The 25,657-nt window shown below is 35.6% G+C and overlaps 1 protein-coding gene across 1 annotated transcript; it reads left to right on the top strand.

The window, feature by feature from the left end:
- Positions 1 to 23,400, top strand: LOC149937515 (uncharacterized). Its single transcript, XM_090153809.1, has 9 exons — positions 1 to 291; positions 20,346 to 20,616; positions 20,689 to 20,917; positions 22,028 to 22,297; positions 22,356 to 22,456; positions 22,514 to 22,822; positions 22,972 to 23,085; positions 23,137 to 23,247; positions 23,309 to 23,400. The coding sequence occupies exons 1-9, from the start codon at positions 1 to 3 to the stop codon at positions 23,398 to 23,400; spliced, it is 1,788 nt and encodes a 595-aa protein (XP_090009935.1).
- The last annotated feature ends 2,257 nt before the right edge of the window (positions 23,401 to 25,657 follow it).

Raw genomic sequence — 25,657 nt, 5'->3', positions numbered from 1 at the left:
ATGACTGAAATTGTATATGAGATCGGTTGCAAATGCGGGAAAAAATATATAGGTGAATCGAAGCGGTATTTAAATGTAAGGATTAAAGAGCGTAAGAATTGTGTAAAAGAGGGCAATAGGGAGAACGGGATAGCCGAACACATGTGGAGTTCTGGCGGCGACGGACACGCCATCAAGTGGGAAGAAGCGAGAGTGTTGGAAAAAGAAAAAAATTGGTTCAGACGAACCTTCGAAGAAAGCATTTTTATTGCTGACAGAGGGGGTATGAACCTAAACGGGGTAAAGGTGAAAGTGAGTAATTGGGGCAGTTTTAAAAGGTTTTTAGGCCATAAAAAGGGAAGAGCTCGTTCAACAAAAATAACTGTACGCTGATTTTGCTATCTGTTTGTTGCATTTGGATTTTTCACCCTTTCTATCTAAGGGTTGAAAAGGACCGAGTGGGCTCGAAAAGCTTCCCCAATATTCTTTTTTTATAAAAGTTTATTTTAAACCATGAAGTATCTGTCTCTATAGTATATTACTTACTATTTACTAATTTCAACTAGTAGTTTTCTAGTCATTTTGCGATCGAATAATCCTCTGACCATTGCCACCTTCATTTGACTCTGTTTGACAATTACTTGATCAACCTTTACATCGTATTCATATTGCGATTTGATCTTTATCTCGTTAAATGTCAAGACTGAAAATTTCTCTGGCTCAGGCAAATTTATACCCGTACTTTTCTTAATTTTCAAAACACCACCTTAGGGCCTGGTGCAGAGACGTTTTGCGATTCCTGTTAATTTTAACAGGATCGCAATTTAGCGAGCTGTTTATTTTGCGATCCTCGCAATCGAACAGTTTAATGGTTTGGTTATATTAAAGATATTTTTATAATATGGTACACCAATAAAATAACGAATGAGAATAAGATTCATTACTATTATAAGCAAACATTTTCCGAAAAGAATTCTCTGTTAGAAAATGAGCCGTATCATTTAGTTTTTAGGAAAATATTTAATTCGAAACTTAGCTGATAGCAATTAAAATAAAACTAGTTATAACATAATCAATCAATAAAAAAACAGCAATTTCACGAGTGTACAAAAAATGGTAATTTTCTAAAGCAATTTCTAGCGAAATATCTTATATTATTATTATCTGGCATTTACATCAGACTAGTCCAGGTATCAATTGTAACAAATGATAAAAGCGTGTAGAATTAACTGACAAACACTTTTAAGGTAATACGTCTAATTGGCTCAGTAAGCTCTTGATGCATGCCAAATAAACTTGAATATTCCAATACATCTTTTATCGCAACTCCTAGTCTACCCGAGGAAAGGTTTTTTCTCGGTAGATGAATTGGAATAAACGCTGGTTGATAGCTAAAGATCTTTGATACACTGAACAAATTCACCATGTCATTACTGACTCATTAGTTAAAACCCACTGCATACACTACCAGCAAATAAGGATCTATAAATAAACCAAGGCTTAGAATACACCCAAAGTAGTAATGTATAAGATCCCCTATTATAATTTATTCTGACCTGTTAAATTGCTAAGAGTGTCTGGCTTATTTTTCTGTTTCGTAAATCCTGATTGTGGTTAGGCCTTGGCTCTGACAATAATTCGACAAAAAAATTTCGGAAAGCGATAATGAGCTAGAAACTCAAATTTTAATAATTTAAAAGATTCTGACCTACCGTGTTGTATTATTTTTCTTATTAAAGTAGGTTAAAGGCGTTTATTTCTCAATTAATTTCCCGAGCTCTTTGCGTACCACTATCCGCCATTGTTTTAGCGATATTTCGGCGGCTAGCGACTGCCGTAGACCTCTCGCACAATAAACAGAAGATTTTCCTGTTATTTTTGCGATCGCGATGTCTCTGCACACCGATTTGGCGTGAAGCTCGCGATTTTCCGAAACCACACCCCCTTTCTGTTAATTTAACGAGGAATCGCTATTTTGCGATTCTTAAAAACGTCTCTGCACTGGGCCCTAGGCCCTAAGACTCCTTTTTTAAAATTAATTCTTGACGCGTACCCTGTTAATGTTGAGAGGCTGGGTAAAGGAATCCCAAGTTGTTTTCTCACAAGTAGATACGCCATTTTATTAAAATAGCTCAACGTGAATGCTTTGGTTATATCTTCAGTTGTCCAAAATACCATTTTCTTGCCCTTTAATCGCTAAATCTGACTTTTTGTGAAAACTGTGATAAATATAACATTGCACTTACGATTAAGCTGGTCCCTTTTGGCTTTCTTTGTCTTCAAACGCTGAAGTTATTTTTTGAGTTGATTGTTGGATATCTGAAGAGCATTTTTTCCATTTTGAGTTTACTTCTTTTACTTTTTTTATTTAATTTGGTCTTGACGTAGAGAATCTGGATTGCAATTATTTCATTAAGTTGCTTTGTTTTTCCAAGTTGTTACTGTTACACGACTGTCACCTTGTTATATTTTGGTTATCTTTGTTTGTATCAAATACATGCCCATTCACTGAAATATTAATATTTTCTAACTCTACGTTAGAGCCGGTTAAATCCGCGTTTAAAACACTTTTGGCTTACTTCAGTTTTTCTCTTTTGTGAGCTCGTGATTGTCTTTCCCTTTTTGAAACATTAGCAATACAGACTAAAGCCTCTTTTGCCAGATTATTTTTTGGTTGATAACCTAATAATTCTGCTTTTAAATTACGCTCATAATCTTCTTGGGTAAAATGATTAGACCAAATGACACTTGTAGATCGATTGAATGAATCTTCTCTTCTACGTTTGTGTCACGGGATCGATACCCTCGCGTTTAACGAATGGTTTTAACTGAGCTATATGGTGTGTACCTTTAAGAACCGCACCAGTGATGCAGTCACGGAGAAGATATATTACCCTAGTTAACTTTTCATTATAGGTCGCTGACGAAAGAATGAGTCTTTTTCAGAACGTAATCCCCAACTTTAAATTCCTTATCGTCGTGCTTTTTATGATAGTTGGCTGCCTGTTTACTTAGAGCTTTTTCGAGAGTTAATTTAGCACGAGTAAGGAGAGCTTGGGCTTGATCGTTACTTATTTTAGTTTCAAGATCAAAGTGTGAACCTGACACAGGTTCTCCAGTTTCTCTGATTTCTCTACCAAAAAAAAAATGCGAAAGCGAATAACCCGTTGAATCGTGGAGCGCATAGCCATTGCAAACTGTTGTAGGTGAACATACCAAAGATCGTGATGTTCCATAACGTATGCCGAAATCATGGCTGTTAAGTTAATATTTACGCTTTCTGACCGATTGGATTGTGGGTGAATTCACCAGTTGGATCCTTAGTTTTTAGGAGCCAAGTTAGTGCATTGTGGTCTAATAATACGCGGTTAATTAATTATTGTTCCCAAATTGTGGGCTAAATTAAATTTTAATGTAATAATTTGACTTCGTAACAAAAATCCATTCTGCTCTGAAGGAGCTCCAAATGCGAAGTGCCTCGAGTTCTTTTTTTCTCCGTCCTCAAGAATACAAATTTCAAATATCAACGGAACTTTTCCGTCTCTCCCCAACTGCCTTCCCTAAACTTCTTTAACCATGACATGCCTGAAGCGAATAAGCTTTTGGTAATAAAAGGAGATATGATTTTCTCCGAGACCATTATCCAGGCAAGATAACCAACGCGTGGTGTATCAATCGGCCCGCCAAAAGTACGCCACTGTGACTGAATACAATAAAACAATGCCAAGACGGCCCGAGCAGTCGCAAAGCCTCTCCCAATTTTCCCGAAACCCTTTCTTCAATTTCGCAAGCACCTGTCAATAGTTTTGCGACCAATTTATCATTTGGGCAAGTTGGGGGTTCTTCTTATTTTGGTATACCTATATTTCATACAATTTTAAAGAAGCAATATCTTATCCTTTAAAAAAAGATTTAATTATTAAAAGTTTGAATTTTACCTTTTATTTTAATTTTAATTAAAGAAATTTTAGTTAATTTATTTTACACTTTTTAACACTCCCCCCGAAATACGGCAATAGTATATCATTTTTGATTTCAAGCGCGTAGAGCAATTGTACTGGCCTGATTATCATCTACGCACCTTTTCGTCACGGCCGTAAAAGATTTTAGTGACTACATCGAGTTTTTATCCTCATGAAGAAGCATGACGTCACCAATTTCAATTAATCTATTTTCCTTTACGGTCGCGGCGTGATGGGCTGATCTTAGCTCCATCAAGTTCTCGTGTCTAAATCTTTTCCAAAGGTTTTGAATGAATTTTCGTCGGTATTTTAACCGTTTAGTTAATTCGACACGAGTGGCTGATAATTTGTCATTTGGAAATTTCTAAAAAGGGAGGCAAGTAATTCTTTTCCCAATTAAGAATTCGGCAGGTGTGAGCGGGATGAGTTCGTTGATATCGTTATAGACGTAGGTTAGGGGTCTGGAGTTGATCATTGCTAGCTCAGTGTCGGTTAGTGTCGTCTCCGTTTCCTCGTATGTTAATAAGGCTCTACTCAATACCTTTTTATTTCATTGCTGCCTCACATAGATATCAATGAAATATTAGAGATGGTCACGCCGCCGCCGCCGCTCCCAGCTGTAGGACCGATTTTGGGGCAGGAAGGGAAAAGGGGGACCACAAGGGAGGATCCCCTACCGGATTTTACCAGAAGAACCAATTTTTAAAAAAACCGTCGTTACCGAGATTCGAACTCACGGCCCTCCGCTTCCAAAACTGACGGCTTTACGATTTACCCCATCATCTAGCTCGTAAAACATGCTTTAAAACTTCTATTGTAAAATTGTTATAGATTGGAAGGCCTAATTGATAGGTGGCGCGAAAAGATATCTTGACCGCGAAAATTTAAATACCATGTAATATTTTTAGTCTTGCGAAAGGGAGCGTCCGTAATTTCGTGAGGCGATTTTGGCGATTTTCCGACCCCCCTCCCCCTTTAGTGAGATGTCGTGAGATTTGGCTCGCCTCTCCCTTCCCTGTAGAGTCTTCAACTGGGACAGTAGATGTCGGAATTGTATTAGACACTACGTTAATTGGGAGAGCTATTCAAATGACCGACTGAAAAATCATTTGAATTCCTTTTACTAATTCTAACTATTTTAAGTAAAACTCTACTGTTGATAACCAAACAGGACTTTAATAACGATATTTGTTAAATCAAATGGAGCTCCACTTTTCGGGGGCTTACAAATTCAAATCTAATTTCAAACTGAAAATCGTTAGAATTTTATTAACGTCGAAAGAGCGCGCGATCTTAAATAGCGAATTTAAAATCACGCGTCTAACGCCGTTTTTCTTCGATATATTATTATAACGCCTTTATTCTTGGTGCAAATAATATTTCATATTTTAACAAATCTTTTACTTTTTAATAATATAATTTTGACAGCGTTATATTTCCGAATCAATGGTACTAAATAAAGACTAAACAACAAAGTAGTAAAATATATTTTAGTTGATAATCATGTTTTACTTAATTTCACCCAGTGTTATCACAATTGTACTCTGTTTCTTGCGGGGAAAAAATTACGTGATATTTGCCCCAAATCCCCCCCTCTCCTCCACGTGAGATTGGGTGAGATTCAGCTCGACCCCCTCCCTCCCCTAAACGCCTCCCGTAATTTATGGACGCTCCCAAATACCATCCTGACCGCGAAAATTTAAATCTAAATTTAAAAACCTTCTAGTGCCAAATTGATATATATTGGAAGACCTAATTGATAGGTGGCGCGAAATACCATCTTGACCGCGAAAATTTAAATACTATGTAATATTTGCCCAACTTACCGTTTTCGGGAGTTTGTCTTTGTGTGGTAGATATTTTGTTAAAAATTAAGTCCAGTAACTTTAAAAAGCGGTAACGTTAAAAAAATATTATTGGATAGGTAAGGATAAAGTTGAATTATCCCTTCGGTGCGATGCTTACAACGTATGACCTAAAGTAACAAATAAGTGTGCATTTATCGGAGGCCGTTCTAATATGACCGAAAGTAACAAAGAAGAGTGACACTTATCGGAGTAATAGGCGATGCTTACAACGTATGAGCTGAAGTAACCAATAAGTAAATAAGTGTGACACTTATTGGAGGCCGTTCTAATATGACCGAAAGTAACAAATAAGTGTGACACTTATCGGAGACCGTTCTAATATGACCGAAAGTAATAAATAAGTGTGACACTTATCGGAGTAATAGGCGATGCTTACAACGTATGAGCTGAAGTAACCAATAAGTAAATAAGTGTGACACTTATTGGAGGCCGTTCTAATATGACCGAAAGTAATAAATAAGTGTGACACTTATCGGAGTAATAGACGATGCTTACAACGTATGACCTGAAGTAACAAATAAGTGTGACGTGCGATACTTACAACGTATGACCTGAAGTAACAAATAAGTGTGTCACTTATCGGAGGCAGTTCTAATATGACCGAAAGTACAAATAAGTGTGACACATAACGGAGTAATAAGCGATGCTTACAACGTATGAGCTGAAGTAACAAATAAGTGTGACACTTTTCGGAGTAATACGCAATGTTTACAACGTATGACCTAAAGTAGCAAATAAGTGTGACACAAATAAGTTTGACACTTATCGGAGTAATACGCGATGCTAACAACGTATGACCTGAAGTAACAAATAAGTGTGACACTTATCGGAGGCTATTCTAATATGACCAAAAGTAACAAATAAGTGTGACACATAACGGAGTAATAGGCGATGCTTACAACGTATGAGCTGAAGTAACAAATAAGTGTGACACGTTTCGGAGTAATACGCAATGTTTACAACGTATGACCTGAAGTAACAAATAAGTGTGACACAAATAAGTTTGACACTTATCGGAGTAATACGCTATGCTAACAAAGTATGACCTGAAGTAACAAACAAGTGTGACACTTATCGGAGGCCATTCTAGTATGACCAAAAGTAACAAATAGGTGTGACACTTACCGGAGTAATAGGCGATGCTTACAACGTATGACCTGAAGGAACAAATAAGTGTGACACTTATCGGAGGCCGTTCTAATAATACTGAAAGTAATAAATAAGTGTGACACTTATCGGAGTAATAGGTGATGCTTACAACGTATGAGCTGAAGTAACAAATAAATAAATAAGGGTGACACTTATAGGAGGCCGTTCTAATATGGCCTAAAGTAATAAATAAGTGTGGCACTTATAGGAGGCCGTTCTAATATGACCGAAAGTAATAAATAAGTGTGACGTGCGATGCTTACAACGAATGACCTGAAGTAACAAATAAGTGTGACGTGCGATGCTGACAACGTATGACCTGAAGTAACAAATAAGTGTGTCACTTATCGGAGGCAGTTCTAATATGACCGAAAGTAACAAATAAGTGTGACACTTATTGGAGTAATAAGCGATGCTTACAACGTATGAGCTGAAGTAACAAATAAGTGTGACACTTATCGGAGGTCATGAATTTCTCTCTGACATTTTCCAAGGCCGTTCTAATATGACCTGATGTAACAAATAAGTGTGACACTTATCGGAGGCCATTCTAATATGACCAAAAGTAACAAATAAATGTGACACTTATCGGAGTAATACGCGATGCTTACAACGTATGACCTGAAGTAACAAATAAGTGAGACACTTATAGGAGTAATACTTGATGCTTACAACGAATGACCTGAAGTAACAAATAAGTGTGACACTTATCGGAGTAATACGCGATGCTTACAACGTATTACCTGAAGTTACAAATATGTGTGACACTTATCGGAGTAATACGCGATGCTTACAACGTATGACCTGAACTAACATATAAGTGTGACACAAATAAGTTTGACACTTATCGGAGTAATACGCGATGCTAACAACGTATGCCCTGAAATAACAAATATTTTTACAGATTCCTTAATCACCTTGTTTTTTATAATTAGTGTAACCAAAATAATGATCTTTTTAGGTATATTTGCCAAATTATGATAAGCCACATTTCGAATGATAAAAGAAACTTTAAAGCTTCAATGTTAAAGCATTTTATCATTAGAAATTTGGCAAATATACCTAAACAAATCACTAGTTTATTTAATAAAGAAAAAATACGTACATAGGTTAAATTAAATAGTGTCAAATAGAAAAATATATACGTAGGTTAAATAGAATACAAAAAAATCTTTACATTTACATACACTGTAAAAAAAGCATTCAATTGCCTCTCAAATTTAACTAACAACATTTAGTTTTGAAAAATCCTTCGTATTAGCTTTCAAAATTAACTACTACTATTCAAATTTGACCAACTCTTAATATTGGAGTTCAAATTTAACAACTATAACTCAACATTGATTGCTTCTTCATATTGGCGCTCAAAATTAAATATCACCATTCAATTTTGATAATTAATAATGTTAGCATTCAAAAATGCCAGTAACACTCAAATTTGAAATAGCCTTGTATGTGCGTTCTCATTTAATTGCCAAAATGTATTGTTGATAATTAATCATGTTAGCATTGAAAAATACCACTAACACTCAAATTTGAAATAGTTCTATTTAGGTGTTCAAATTTAATTGCCAACATTCATTTTTGAAAAGGCATATATTTTGTTAAGATTAAAGTTATTTATCAATAGTTATTCGAATTTGCAGCTTTATAGCATAGAAAAGAAGTTTATTTGTTAAAAGCCATAGTTTTCCATTATAATTGCTTGTCAACCAATAGATTTCAATTATTAAAGGTGTTGGTATATTTAATATTTTTGTTCCATGACAACTCAACCAGAGGTGTCCACCCTACCATCTTACATTTCGCTAAAACAATAAGCCATTTAGGCTACCATAGAGCTTTCTAGCGGCCAACGCGAGAAGCTCGCTTAACTACTGGATTTTCGTCTGCTAATTAGCAGACACCGTGTTCACATTTACCAGAAACCGCTTCAGAGCGATTCGAAGCGCTTTCGAGGTGTAAAAATGAACATGGTTTAAGCCTCGGATTCCAAGGCTTATTAAAGTGTAATATTGTTCAGAAGTTTAGCGATTGACTTGACAACAAAAATGTTATCGTGCACAATATAGATAACTTGTATTTTAAAAGCTGATTGCGGTTTGGTTACTTTCATCAGGGGCGTAGAAACCGTAGGGGACAGGGAAGGCCCCGGGCTCCACTGTCGTGTTTAGGGTATAGGGGCGACAAAATATGATTTGAAAAACAAATTAGCTTATATTGGGGGCGCCAAATTTTCACTCGCCCAGTGGTTTTATAATACACAACAATTCAACAAACCAATTCCTCCTCTCGCAGAATCGACCATTCCGACAATAGTAGCCTCGAGCGCGAACGAAGATATTGAGCCCGTTGCTCATATAACACTTCGACGGGGTCGACTCGCCTTTGAGAAAAAACGCTCGCGGCTAAAGAACAGTAGCCTCCACTATATGTATAAAGCGCATAAATATTTTTTCATCCCAAAGTTTAACCATCGTACTGTCAGACTTGTAAAAATCCCTGAAGAAGGAGGAACAGTTTCTCCGAAACGTTCGATTTTTTAAATAAATATATTGTGAATTTTAAAAACGGTTAAAGTCTCTTTTCACTAAGTATTTTTAAATATTTGAATATCGGAATTGTATTTTGCCGCGTTAAAAGTAGAGTTTAGATGTATAGTCGTTTTAAGAAATACTCGTGATATAGGTTCAAGTGCCAAGCATATTTAAGTACTACAATGATATTAAAATAAAGTTTAAAAATATTTCCCATCTACGTTACTTTAACAACGAATATTCTATGACGTCAAAACACTCAAATCCATGTTTCAAATTCAAATTAACAGCGCAAAACACTTAAATCTATGTTTTAATTTGATTTTTAAATAAAACCGCGACGCGCCCCCCGAGAAATCCGCGCCCCAGACCGCGTCCCCCCAGTGGAAATCAGCGCACGCGCGCCGCCCGGGCTACGGCGAGGTGGGGAGGGCTTCGTATATCAACATATTGTGTTCAGGCCAACTTGTTCACTATGCTATATTGTTTTTCTAGTCACTATATAATGTCTGAGTTTTACGCGCACTGTGATTTTCGCAACTTACATTATACAGAGATGCTAATATATTAATGGTATATAAACTATGTATAATATTTTATTTCACAAGGCGTCGGTTAACGCATTGCAGTTACATTAACATATCTGCAAAATATCGCGCTAATCATTCACCCAATCAGCTAAAGCACATATCGTGATGCTTACATGTAAATCGTTCCAGCTTCGTAGGTATGTCTCTTAAATAAATAACTAAATAAATAAATAAATCTAACCGTCATATAAACATTTGTAACTACACATATTGCACTTTTATTACTTGAAACTTCAGATTAGTTAGATTGTATCACTAATTAATCCACTGAATATTTTAGTAATAATAATAATAATTCCAAACCGAGTTAGTTTTGTTGGAAGTTACGAGCAGACCTGTTTCAATAAAGTATTAAAACGGAATTTATTTTTTCGGTTTGACAGAGAAAAGATTCGTTCATACCCAAAAAAAGGTAACGTCGTCCATCGTAAGTTAATGCGAACTTGTCGTATTGTCGAAAACGTATACCGTTAAATTGTTAAAGCTCTTAAAGGCTGGTTTCCACTAGGGCAAAAAGGACATAACGGCGACAGTCGACGCAAATACTTCCCCTTTCTATAATAACTCGTGGAGGTTTAAGATAATAATAGGTAATGCCTAAAGTAGCTAAACGCTAATAGTAAGTTATGACTAACGTAGTTTAATGATAATAGTAAGTACTGACTAAACGCAAAATTTTACCATGGTTAATTTAAACTAGTAAATAGTAAGTAATATACTATAGAGACAGATACATGGTTTAAAATAAACTTTTATTAAAAAGAATATTGGGGAAGCTTTTTCGAGCCCACTCGTTCCTTTTCAACCCAGATAGAAATGGCTAAAAAATCCAAATACAAACAGATAGAATGCGTAAAAAGTCATAACCTGAGGTGCGCGTAATCGGATAATACAGAAATATAAATTACTTGATCAAAACGTTTTACGAATAATTTTGAGAGCTTTATCTATTGAATAAAAGTTAACCATCCCCGACCTCAAAGGTGGTATCGCCTTAGATAGAAGACCCTATATGTTCGCGAATTCCGACAACGACTATAATTTCAAACTATGATTTTTACATTTTTTATTTCTTTCTTTCTTTTATTTTGTTTAATTAGATATATTTAAAATTGAAGCTGAAACAAATTTTAAAATGACTTTGGTTTCCCATAAGACATTATGAACACATATCAGTCGACTATAGCTATCTCAACAAGCTTATAACAAACGTTACCATTTTCAACAGTTAAAATTGTTAAAATAACATTCAATCTGAAGTTTCTATACAGATGTTTCAACTACCACAGTTAACGAACTTCAGGGCGGCGCGCGTGCGCTGATTTCCCCTGGGGGGACGCGGTCTGGGGCGCGGATTTCTCGGGGGGCGCTTCGCGGTTAATTTAAAAATCAAATGAAAACATAGATTTAAGTGTTTTGCGCGGTTAATTTGAATTTGAAACATGGATTTGAGTGTTTTGACGTCATAGAATATTCGTTGTTAAAGTAACGTAGAATGGAAATATTTTTAAACTTTATTTTAATATCATTGTAGTACTTAAATATGCTTAGCACTTGAACCTTTATCACGAGTATTTCTTAAAACGACTATACATCTAAACTCTACTTTTAACGCGGCAAAATACAATTCCGATATTCAAATATTTAAAAATACTTAGTGAAAAGTACTTTAACCGTTTTTAAAATTCACAATATATTTATTTAAAAAATCGAACGTTTCGGAGAAACTGTTCCTCCTTCTTCAGGGATTTTTACAAGTCTGACAGTACGATGGTAAAACTTTGGGACGAAAAAATATTTATGCGCTTTATACATATAGTGGAGGCTACTGTTCTTTAGCCGCGAGCGTTTTTTCTCAAAGGCGAGTCGACCCCGTCGAAGTGTTATATGAGCAACGGGCTCAATATCTCCGTTCGCGCTCGAGGCTACTATTGTCGGAATGGTGGATTCTGCGAGAGGAGGAATTGGTTTGTTGTGTGTGTGAGAGGGTGAGACCCATAAACACGTTTAAAAAGTGGAGAAAACGTGTATAAGTTGAAGAGACCATCGTCACGGTTTAAACATTGCGCAGATTTATTTTTTTAAATTTCGATGGATTCGCGTACATTAAAATGAGTTTTATGTAATTTTGGGTTGAGCTAGTATGTCTATTGAGTCCCACCTAGCATTATGGTCCAAAAACACGAAGGTGTTCGTTGAGGGGAGAATTATTGTACGGGTTGTTTATATTTTTCTGCCCTTTAAGCCTTTGGTGAAATGGGCTACGGCATTGCCCAATGTAATAATCACCACAATCACAGGAGATTTTATAAATGATTGCCTTGTCGAGGAGGGCAGTTGGTTCTTTGTTATTACATAATAAAGCTGACAATTTGGGCGGTGGGTGATAAATAGGATCGAGACCTACTGATTTAAGATTTTTGGCTATTTTTGGAGAGAAACCAGGATAAAAGGGGATACATGCTGGGATGAAAGAAGGAGGAACAGTTCCTCCGAAACGTTGGATTTTTTAAATAGATATATTAAGATTTTTAAAACCGTTTAAAGTCTCTTTTCATTTGGTTTTTCACAATGTGTTTCTCTTCACTTCTAAAAATACTTAATTAAGTTAGTTTGTATGAAATACTTACTAATACCCGAACGATGGACTTTAGATTGGATAAGATTTGTAAATATCATTTCGAAACTAATAATTTTCACGCTTTATTTAAATCCAGCAATTACATTTTTAAAAATGAAAGAAGTTAAACAATACACATATAGTCAGAAAGATATTATAAAAACACTAAAATTAAAATTAAATTAAAAACTCTTTATTCAACTTTAATACGTTACGCTATTTAAGAAACGTAATTTTAGAAAACAGACATAACGTAAAACCAATGTGATGAAAAAGTAGCAAAAATAATATTAAAACGACTTATATTTTCTTACACACGATTTTTCGGTACCACACAGCGATTTTGTGAGATTTCACAACGGCGCAATTATTAGGGTCACGGTGAAAATGACAATGTTTAGGAGCACTTATACAAAGAATGGTAGATAATTTAGGACAGTCTAAATCCTCGACGTTCTTGACGTTAACTTCATTTTAATATCATTAGCAAGTAAGTGGTGCATATACCCAAAATTGAACCTCAAGTTCAGATATGCAAATACATAGAAAATACTATAAAAACATCTTAACTCTACTTTAAATACATCAAAAAAATTCCGATATTCCAATATTTCAAAATACTCAATTAATGTACTAAGTTACGTTTAAAAAGAACCTTTCGTACACATGAATTCATCCAATTGTTAAACATAGATTCAAGATTAGATGGTGTATGTATGATGGGTAAGACTCTTGTCAGAAAGATGCATTCTGCTTTTAATATGTTAAAATTCATTTCGACTATACAAATATAGTTTTCGCACTTTAAATTTAAATATAGACTATTTTACCATTCTCGAGTATCTTGCATATTGAAATTGTTACGCATACAGGGTTACCATTTAATTTTGGAATAGATCACCAAGCTAAAAACATAAAAATTGATAAAAACTTACATGGCTACGTGCTCATCCGAGAACAGCGGAGATGGATTTCTAGTGGACTTGGTTGGATACAAAAAAAAAAACAGAGTTGTGATGTCTTAGGGACCAAATCCCTGGGTTTTTATACCCAAAAGGACCCACCTTACACACTTTGCCCCCCCTTACGTAGGGCCATTTGGGATGTAAAAACAAAAATCTATGAGAATCCCGCGTAGTTAAACTGAAATAGTTAAGAGGTTCTATTCCCACTACTAGTTTATGGGCCCCCATAAAATTCTACCAGCAAAAAAACATTTTTGTTGGGAACACTCGTTTGTTATAACCATTTTAGCGCTAAGAATCCACACCTGATGTAAAAAGTTGGGGGCCACTTTTTAAATTTATTCGCCATGGTCTCTACAAATCATAGAATGTCGTCGAAAAATAAACCGTTTTTATAATACACTCGGCCCTTTTTTACCAAAACGACACTTTTAGCTAGCAAGGGGGGACACCCGCTGTGTCTATTTTACGTACGTGGCTAAGGGCAATTCACTACCTTTTGCCCCTTAGGGGGGTTATTCCGTAAGACGGATAGCTTTGCTCGTAGTAAAAGTGTTTGAAAATAATGTTACAAGGGGAAAGTGTTTGTCGGTGAAAATAGTTATGAATAGATACACAAAAGGCTCGACCCATTGAACAACTTGGATTTATTACATAACACCACCAAAGATTCCACTCGCACGCTGAGAAAAGTGTTTGACAGCGACGGATAGGGCTTTGACAAGTGGTTGAGAAATAATGAGGGACCCATTGACTTATAGGTAAGTAGGCCTATTACTCGGGTTTATAGTTACTGGCTGTTTGCATAACATCATGTCAGATGATTCCACCACCCCTACCTAATAGGGACGCTAAAGGGGGGGATGCTCCAACTATCGATAAATCATTGTCTACCCTTTACCGGGACTTGTAGAATTTCTATCTCTTTGGTTTACCAATATGGGTGTCGCTATACACATAACACCGCAAAATTTGACTAATCGCGTGAGTTATTGAGTCAACCCATTGCGTCATCCTGATTACGTCATCAAATTATTATCGCTATATATAAGGCATTCATACCCATCATACATCGGCAGTACACTACAAACCGTTTCTCGAGCATCATGTCTAAACGAAGCTGTGTAGATAACTAAAATGTCTAAATTTGACCCGACTCAGCGGAAAATTAACCCTCGGTATTCACTTTCAGCCGAGCTTTTCGTTACTACGGGTTTTACGTCTGAGCTCGATATATCTGTAGCTCTATGGAATAAAATCCCACACCAGGTCTTTGAGATGTCTTTGCGCGCCTTGGACGATTTATACGGGCACTGGGAACAAATAAATGATCCACAAAGGCTCCCCTTTCGATCACCGTTCCCGCTATCTGATGCGCTAGTGACCGCCGCCATGTCTGACCAAAAAAAAATTAACCTTGCAAAGTACGATATTCGAAGCGTCGGTCGTAATCAAAGCGCCTGAAACTCGAGAATTGGACAGACTCAAATATTTCATTAATTCGCACATTCAACTCCTTAAAGTGAACCAAAAACTCTTTGAATTAATGGGTTACGTTATAACCGATAATTATCGTAAAAGTTACGAAATAATGTATAAAGAACCATGCGCACCCAACAATTTATTTCTATCGGATGAACATGAAAGGTATGATACCATTTTACGCTATGCGTCCAATTACGTAACAGCATTTAAAATCATTGAAGATTTTAAAGAAACAGTTGCCAACCAAAATATGTTTTGTGTATTTAACTTTTACAATTTGTTCACTATGGTATCTACAAACCATAAATATATTAAAACTATATTGTTTTATCTTTAAGCGTTTTTTTCATCCGCTTAATGTACTGTAACTTTGAATGTATAAATAAAACCTTATAATTTGTATACACTCGACTCTTTTTTTTTTGCCAAAACACTTTTAGCGAGGACCGCCCCGCTATTTTACGCTACCCTTTTACACCCCTTGGGGCCCATATATAAGCTGGAAAGTGTTTGAAAATACTGGGGGAAAGTGTTTGTCGGCGAAAACCCATTGAACTATTTATTACCACCTCGAAAGACAGGTGCCTTAGGGCTACATTCACTATGACGGATAGGTTTTGACGGATATATTTAACGGTTTATAGCTGTTTGCATAACATCGTGTCAGTTCACACCGCCTGCCGAATAGCGACATCATCTAACCTATTGACCTAAAATGGGGGGTTACCACCTAGGGTTTTATGAGGGGTTATAACATCGTAAATCATCTAACCTATTGACCTCGTAAATCAGCTAACCTTTTGACCCCGCCGAATAATGTCGCAAATGGGGGGAAAGCGGGGGAATGCTTACCCCCACGGGGGCCTGTTTCACCACCGTTTCCCCCGCCCGCGGGGGCCCCCTATCGGTATACAAACCCACTTATCCTTTATACGTCTATTTGTTTTGCTTGTTTAAGAATACTGAAGGTATTGGTTATCTTCAATTTTGATCGCTCTACAAGCATTCATTTTTGAACGCGTTTAAATGCGTTCAAATTTGATCGCACTACAAGCATTCATTTTTGAACGCGTTTAAATGCGTTCAAATTTGAGAGCTCGACTAGCATTCATTTTTGAACGAGCTTAAATGCTTTCAATTTTTTTTGATAAAGCTAGCCCCCACAGTGGCAAGCCAATGAATGCTCGAACATTCAAAGTCGACTGATGTGTTTTAGAGTGTATAGGTTAAATTAAATACAAAAAAACTTTACATATACATTTAGGTTAGTTAAATATACAAAATCTTTACATATATTTAGGATAATTTAAATAGAAAAATATATACATATATTTAGGTTAATTTAAATAGAAAAATATATACATATACATAGGTTAAATTAAATAGAAAAATATATACATATACATAGGGTAAATTAAATAGAAAAATATATACATATACATAGGGTAAATTAAATCGAAAAATATATACATAGGTAATATATTAAACAGTTGGTTCGGTTTCCTCAGCGGTTGGTTCCTTAGCGTTTGGCTCGTCAGCGGTTGGCTTGCCAACAACTGGCTCGTTATCGCCATACAACTTATTTTTTGGGGGGGGGGGGGAAGAAACGAGGTCCTCCGCCACAAAAGTATACAAATAGTCACCCTCGTCTCATTAAGCTTGTCTTAGATTTTTATAAGGGTCATTCAACGTGAAATCGTCAAGCGTTGTTACTCGATAGTGACGGATTTCGCCCAAAATTTTTTCCCTGGTTTATTTACCCTAAATATGAAGCCTCCTGGAATTTAGCGGGCTAATTTTAAAAATTTTAAATGTTATGATTTTTTAAATTTCATGCATTTTGGCTAGAGTTTTGTTACTTAATAAACATTTTTTTCAGTAACATGATTCGTAAAACTCTTCAAAATATGGCAATTGGTATTCTTAGCTATAGAGACCTACAGATTCAGAATTTGGCTTCCAATTTACTCTATGGGCTCTAGTTTTTGAAATAAAAGCTGTTTGGGGGTAGTGCAAACCATGGTTTTTACAAAGGGGTCCATCTCAGAATTCAATAAAAATTTGTAATAAGCACCTCCTTGCACATAGAAAGGTCCCTATTAAATTTGGTGTTGGCGACCAAATTATTTATATCAAAGCAAATTTTTTTAAATTGGCCATTTTTCGCGTTTTTCGCAAAACTGCGCTGTACGAGCTGGATAGAGGGGTGGCACTTATCCTTTATTTAACGAAATATGCCTCATCCAATTTCAACGACAATTTCAAATAAGCACCTTCTTACGTATATAAAGGTATCTGTCAAATTTGGTTTTGGCGTCAAAATTATTTCTATCAAAACGAATTTTTTTGAAATTGGCCATTTTTAGCGTCTTTCGCAAAACTTCAGTGCGTGAGCTTAGGCGGGGTGGCACTTAATATATAAAGATCCCCTCTAAATTACCAGAAATTTCTTTTTATTTCTAGGTTTCAAAGAACTTAATTTTTAATTTTCTATTCTTATTTTTTATGAAATATTTTTTAGATGAAATTTTTAAAATATTACATAAGAGGGCGTACCAGTAGCATAGTAGACAACAGGGTTGCCTGTCAGAAGAACTTAAGAGGCTCAAAACGCTAGCACGTATGATGAAGGTACAAAAAGTCAAACCTGTGTAAATTTATAAACCGTGATAATAGTATGAAACCCGGAAACCGCGCCAAACGTATTGTAATAACCTTACTGTATAGTGTATAAGCAGGCAACGCGTCGAATAGTACGGACTAATTTCCCGACATATATATAGACCGTCTGTCCTTAGACTTCGCCATTCCCCTCCCCCTTCTCTCCTTTAAAGACATAATCAAATGGTTAAATAACCTACTCTCAATCGAAATGTAGATGCAAAGTACAAAAATTATATTTACATTATTTTATTGATTAAAACCAACTTTTAATTTAATAAAATCATCGTGTATAACTTGGAAAAAGTATACGAAATTTTTCTTCGCGGCTGGGGCGTGGGGATTACACAGCGTTGGCTTCTGGCGTTCAGAAGGTTGCGGGCTTTAATTTTAAAAACACCCTATAGTAAAAACGTTTGTACTATAGAGTGTTGTTAAATTAAATTTTAAAGAAACCAATTTAACACAGTTAAACTTTATATAATAGGTATATTAGAATGCCAATCTCTGCTTGATAAATAACGGTTTAATTGAGAGCCGTGCAATGAAATAATATCATCGCCTTCTTGGCGAACTTGATTTAAAGTGGTTTGGGTACAGCGTACTAATCGCTCCTACGACCCCCCCCCCCAACCAAGCTGGGTGTTCTGCTATAAATTTCCATGTAATACCATTCACTCCAAAATATTGTTTTAGTTCTGCGCTATCCAAGCATTTCCAAATTAGTTTTAAGTCCTTTTTCGTTCTGTGAAATGTTATTTTCGGTATAGACCACCGATGAAATGCCCCTTCTCGCTACTACTCCACGGAACGCCAAGAGAAACTCATCTGTTCTTAACGATGATACTCATTTTAAATGAATTGCCCTAGTGACACGAGCCAAATGTAGGCTTTTTCTGGCGGGCCATTAGTTTAACGTATGAATAACGGTCCCGCGAAATTTATTCCAATAATTTCAAACGGTTTCGATTCTCTCATTCTATCCGCAGGAAGAGGAACTACTGGTGCTACAAGAGGCTTTGCTTTCATTTTTCTGCACTTTATGCAACTGCTAATTACGTTTTTTGCTAATTGCCTACCAGAACCAATTCAGAATGTTTCTCTGGTTTGCGTAATAGTCTCTCGCACTCCTCCGTGCAGTGTATCCAGGTGACTTCTCATTAAGATTAATTCGGAGAAGCGATTTGCTTTTGCTATTATTATAGGATGCTTTTTGCCGTAAGTTAGCTCTTATACTGTCAAACCACCTCCTCCTTCGTCGAGCTGAGGGTGCAATGTTGCAATCTTTGATGTAGCAAAAATATATTAATTTTAAAAAAATTAAAAAAAATAGTAAATTTTACATTTTTGGATTTCTTTGGACAAATAGGGGGGAATAAAAACCATTTTGGGTGAACTCGAGCTAATTTGAATAAATAGGTCGAAATTTTAGGTACAATACAAAATATTTGTAAAACTTATGCCATGATAAGTGCCATATATTTTCGCCAATAAATCTTAAAATTTCTACATTACATTATCTGAACGATGTAAACAGATTTTTAGATTTCGATAGAAAAACCACGCCATTTTATGAAATGGCGGATACAAATATAAATCATGGTGCAATAAGTTAGGTAATTTGTATCCGATTAACCTGAGATTTTCTACGTTACATTATCTGCCCGAATGAATTCGTACTAGTAGAAGGAAAGTGAGGTCGACACATCGATCCCAGGATCGAGGATCGAGGATCCAGGATTTAAGGGGTGAAATGGGGGTAAAATCATCGAAAAGTCAATGTATTTATGGTATTCCTCGCGACGATTTGTTTTCCCGTATATCAACATATTATGTCCAGGCCAACTTGTTCATTTATCTACGCTTATCTCGAAAGATACTTGAACGTATATCTTATCAAGTTTTATCGTACGGAATAAGTTGAAATGATGTAAAAATTGATAACCTGGGCGGCGCGTGCGCAGATTACCCCGGAGGACGCGGTTAATTTGAATTTAAGAGTGTTTTGACGTAATGGAATATTCGTTGTTAAAGTAGAATGGAAATATTTTTAAACTTCATTTTAATATCATTATCACGTAAGTGGTACTTAAATATACTTGGCACTTGAACCTACGGGGGACGCGGTTAATTTGAATTTAAAACATGGAGTGTTTTGACGTCATTGAATATTCGCTGTTAAAATGACGTAGAATGGAAATATTTTTAAATTTCATTTTAATATCATTGTAGTACTTAAATACGCTTGGCACTTGAACCTATCTCACGAGTATTTCAAACGAATATCTAAAGTTTAAGTATGAGAAACGTATCATTCTCAAATGATACTTGAATATCCTATAAAAGGGTTGTATAGGGTTGTGGGAGGTCATTCCACGGTTAACTGCGATAGCTATATTCAAGATGAATAAAGCTCAGTATACGTGTCCTACGTGCGCGAAAAGTTTTTCTATCAAATCAAATTTAAATCGGCATGTTAGAGAAGTACACGGTGATAGACATAAGTTTATCTGTGAAGTATGTGGTAAGACTGTTGCTAGATTGGAATATTTTAAGAACCATCAACGAACTCATGACTTGAACGCACCCGGCCCTTCCGAACCTATGAACCTGTCTCGCACACCGTCGCCAATGCAACGTTCGCCATCACCAACCCGTCCACCGTCACCTAGTTTGCTTCAAGACATTCAATTGGAATCTACCCGTACACAGCCATCTACATCAGCTTTACCCGACAACCTAACACCATCACCTGTTCCCGCCTCACCAATACTTGATGAAACACCACCAGCATCCCCAAGTATGGTCCAAGCCTTGAATGATACGCTAGCCTCTATCCGTTACAATGCTGAAGACTATGATATTGATGCAGGGATGTTTATTGGACGTTACCGAGCCGCTTTCCGTAAATTTCTAATGGAAAGACTGGCTAGTAAACGTGGAATTAAGTGGTTCCTACTCGTAAGATCTGTGTATATGAGACCTTTAGGAGGTGTGGAACAAAGAGCGGAAGTACGACCCTACTTCCGGAGCACTATGCAAACAACATTAACGCTCGATGTCATTGAAAACCAGCTGAACGACTGCATTGAAACAATACAGTCAGCAGCGGAAAACTTTGAAGCGACAGGTATGTACTAAAATTTATAAGTTATATTTTGAAATAAAACATTATATTTTTAACAGGATCGGGTTGGGTAATTGATCGTATTCTGTATGTAGAATTAAATGTAGCATCTTACCAGCCGCTACGGGGGTCATCGTATATGGAACTACTAAAAAACTCTGTCAACATCGTGCGATTCTTAATATTAGAAACGAAAATGATGATAAATGTTTTCTCTGGTCAATTCTAGCTAAGCTTCAGCCAGTTCCTTTGACTCAAAACGCTAACCGTGTTTCGAAATATACACCTTACGAAAATGAACTTGATACCAGTGATATATCTTTCCCTTTCAAATTAAACGCTACGGAACTTAAAAAATTTGAATTAATGAATAATTTATCAATATCTGTTTTTGGCTTCTCGGGAGATATATTCCCTCTTTACGTAAGCGCCAACAAGTGTGGTAAGGAAAGGGAGGTTGATTTGCTATACATCACCGATGAAACTAAAGATATTGACGATGGGAATAGACATTACTGTCTTATACGAGACCTAGGAAAACTGCTACAGCATCTAACAAAACACAGAAGTACAAGTTATTATTGCAGGTAATTTAGTTTCCAATATATTAGTTTGCAATCTACTAATTATTTTCTCTATTAGGATGTGTCTTCACCGATTCAGTGGAAACCACGCGGAACAGCGACGTGATGCACATATCGAAGAATGCGCCACCCACGGCGTCCAAAAAACAGTTTTCCCTACCAAGAAGAAGACGCTTTATTTTGATAAATATGTGTGGACAGAAAAGGTAAAAATAAAAATTATTTAATTTAACTCTTAATGAAATTAAATTATTAGGTGCAGTATGTATTTTACGCCTATTTTGAAGCAATCCTACCGAGAGTTCAAGGATGTGATCTAGATCCCGATACAAATACCAGCAAAGTAAACATGCATATCAGTTGTGCGTATTCTTCGGTACTTGTAGGACCTAACGGTAAGTTATTTTGCAAAATTTTGTTTAACAGATAAATTATAATAGGATACTAATAGGTGTACCTGTTCGAACTGATTGCTATCGAGGACAAGATGCAACTCGAAGATTTCTAGTGTCTATTTTGGAATTAGAAAAGGAGTTGATGGAACTCATTGAGACAAATGTACCAATGATTATTACCCCGGTGGAGGAGGAACAGTTTCAAGCTGCTACACATTGCTACATTTGTCAGAAGCAGCTTAACCAGGGAAATATGCCCGCGGTTCGCGATCATTGTCATTTCACTGGGAAATACAGGGGACCAGCGCATAACCTCTGTAATCTTCAAAAGAAAGTTCCAGAATTTATCCCTGTTTTCCTTCATAACCTTAGCAGGTGAATTTATTAAGTTAATTATCCAGGAAATAAACCTAATAATAATAAATCTTCATAGATACGATTTACATCTTATATGTCAGGAGATTGGTCATTTTAAGGAACAGACACTTGACTGTATTCCTTCCACTAGCGAAAATTATATTTCACTCAAACTAGGTAAAATATATTTAATTATGGATTTAACCTTAACAGTAATTTTATTATTATTTTTAGGGAGATTTCGGTTTTTAGACTCTTATCGATTTCTAAGCGATAGCCTCGATGCTCTAGTATCTAATCTCGTTTTGGAAGGAGCCAGTAAATTTCAGATTGTTAAGAAATATTTTGAAAGTGATAAAGTTCAACTGCTTTTGCGGAAGGGAGTCTACCCGTACGAGTATATGGACGATGAAAAGAAATTTGACGAGACGATGCTGCCACCTAGAGAAGCGTTTTTCAGTTCATTGAAAAATCAAAATATTTTAGAATCTGATTATTTACACGCCCAAAATGTTTGGACAGCGTTTAATATTCAAACATTAGGTAAAATTACTATAGTATAAATATTTCAAATCTCTTAACCTCGGTTTTCGTAGGGGAATACACCGACCTCTATGTGAAAAGCGATGCGTTGCTCTTAGCTGACGTTTTTGAAAATTTTAGAACATTATCTATAACTAATTATAAATTAGATCCCGCTCACGCTTACACCGCACCAGGTTTAGCCTGGCAAGCAGCTTTGAAGATGACCGATGTTCGCCTCGATCTCATACTTGATATAGATCAACACTTATTTATTGAAAAGGGTAACGCTTTTTGATATTTTAAATATTATTGTATTTACATTGAATTTTTAGGTATTCGAGGCGGTGTTTCAATGATCTCAACTCGTTATTCTGAAGCGAATAACAAATATATGCCCGACACATATGATTCGTCTAAAGAGAGCAGTTATATATGCTATTTAGGTAATTTACATTTAAAAAAAAATTATTTTAATTATCTTAACTTAATTTAACTTAATTGAAGATGCTAATAATTTGCACGGTGCTGTTATGTGTGAACCACTACCGCTAGGCGACTTCCAGTGGGTTCAGGAGGATGATTTGCAAACTCTGTGAAAATATTCTGAGTATTCCCAATAACGTTGAAAACGGATACATTTTAGAGGTAAATAACAAGTGTTATAATTATTGAATTATATTTTTAAAGAATAGTTTCCTTTGCAGGTGGATCTTGAATATCCTCCAGAGTTGCATGACTTACATAACGATCTCCCAGTAGCGGCGGAATCTAAAGTTATTACACATGATATGCTATCTCCATACTCCAAAGATCTCTTAGGAAAATTAAATATTAAGGAGAATCAAAGTCTACCAAAACTTTTTCCTAATTTAAATAATAAAGAGAAATACATAGTACATTACCGCAATTTAAAATATTATGTAGAATTAGGTTTGAAAATAACCAAGGTTCATCGAGCTCTAACCTTCACTCAAGGAAAATGGTTAGAAAAATATGTTAGATTCAACACTGAACAGAGGAAATTATCCAAGAGTTCATTTGAAAAGAATTTCTGGAAACTAATGGTTAACTCTGTTTTCGGGTAAATCAATTTAAATAATTTATTGCGGTTTTTCCCTTACTTCATTTAATTCTTTAGAAAAACAATGGAAAATTTACGGAAGCATATAAATTTCGAATTGATTCATAAACCAGAAAGAATGTTAAAAGTTACAAGTTCCCCGCAGTTTGAACACTTTACCATCTTTAATGAAGAGTTAGCCGGCGCTCATAAGAAGAGAGCTAATATTGTTCTTAACCGGCCTATATTTACCGGATTCACCATTCTAGATTTATCTAAGGAGCTCATGTATCGGTTCCATTATGGATTCATAAAAAATACGTACGGGGACAAAGCATCACTATTATTTACAGACACTGGTAATTTAATTTAATATGCATTTTTTATTTAAATAGTACTAATATATAAAATATTTACAGACAGTCTAACGTACAACATTAAGACGGATGATGTTTATAAAGACTTTGAAGTTCATAAAAACCGCTTTGACTTCTCTGATTATCCACCTTCGCATTTCCTTCATTCTAATCAGAATAAAAAAGCTCTCGGTTATTTTAAAGACGAGACAAATTCGCAGTTAATTCAAAGCTTTGTAGGACTTCGTCCAAAGCTTTATTCTATTAAATTGTACGGGGAGTCTAAGACCGCTGAAGAGATAGAAAAGGCGTTGCGATTGGGGAAATCTTTAGAGTCAATTTTAAACCATAAAAAGGTTTGTAAGGGCGTTGCCATGAACGTTATTAGAAACGTCATCCGCCACGAAGACTATGAACGTTGTCTTTTTAATCAAGAAACCATGTCAGCCGAGATGATGCGTATAGCTAGTTTCAAGCATGAACTATTTACTTTAAATACTAGAAAACTTTGTTTATCACCAAATGATGATAAGAGATACATTCTACCCTGCGGGGTTCGTACATTAGCGCACGGTCATAAAGATATTGAAAAATTATAATGAATGCTTGTATTTATGTATATATATAAAAAAACTGCTATTGCTATAAATTGTAAAAAAAATTATTTTATTGAATACATTTTGCACATGAACTCTTTAATCATTTTATCGTTTACATATTTATCTTTCTTAAACCTAGACACAATGTTATACATTTCTATTCCTTTACACCTGTGTATAGCAAAATAGATACAGAATGCTCCACACGTATTACTAGAATTACTCTGTAATTGATTAGAATTAAAAGTTACAGTTTTACTGTTTCGTTCAATAAAGTCATTAAATTTAAAATAATCTGGCGGGTTTCCAAAGGAATCCATAAATTCACAATTTTTATGTTTAGAAAAATATATTAGAACCCAGTGTTCTCCAGGTTCAGCACTCGTATCGGTATTTACAATAAATAGAGAAGGGAATATTTTTACGTATTTAGGTAGCTTGTCAGCCGCGAACACGCCTTGAAATATACTTTTAGTACTTAAATCTTTTTCAAGAATTTTAGTTATCTGTAGCGAATCCATTAATTACTGTAATCGAAAATCACGGTTCGATTTTTATCAATTTCAATCAAATTTTGAAACTCAGCGTAAATTAGAATGGAAATCGTCTCCGGTAACGGTTTTGCAAATTTTAATTCTAATCTCAGGTTACTGTTTTTTACAAGATGCAAGTGATTAGCGTTGTTATTAAGATCCGAGGTTAAATTGTACGCGAATAAACAATTTCCGTTAGGGTAATCTTCCCGACTTATCTGATTCCCTTCATCTACGTTCCACTGATTAGTTTGAATGAAAAGATTGCAATACGCTTGAATATATTGATTCTCCTCAAAGTTTAG

This window comes from Leiobunum rupestre, chromosome 7 (genome assembly GCF_980474605.1).
Source record: "Leiobunum rupestre chromosome 7, qqLeiRupe1.1.hap1, whole genome shotgun sequence".
NCBI lineage: Eukaryota > Metazoa > Arthropoda > Arachnida > Opiliones > Sclerosomatidae > Leiobunum > Leiobunum rupestre.
The sequence above is the reverse complement of the archived record's forward strand: the minus strand, read 5'-3'. Positions and strand labels throughout refer to the sequence as shown.

What these genes read in the sequence shown, in the direction of transcription:
- LOC149937515 (XM_090153809.1), top strand. Translation starts at nt 1, where the DNA reads ATGACTGAAATTGTATATGAGATCGGTTGCAAATGCGGGAAAAAATAT. An exon ending in AACACCACCAGCATCCCCAA is followed by an intron (nt 20,617 to 20,688) that starts GTATGGTCCAAG and finishes ATATTGATGCAG; the next exon opens with GGATGTTTATTGGACGTTAC. An exon ending in CAGTTATATATGCTATTTAG is followed by an intron (nt 23,248 to 23,308) that starts GTAATTTACATT and finishes ACTTAATTGAAG; the next exon opens with ATGCTAATAATTTGCACGGT.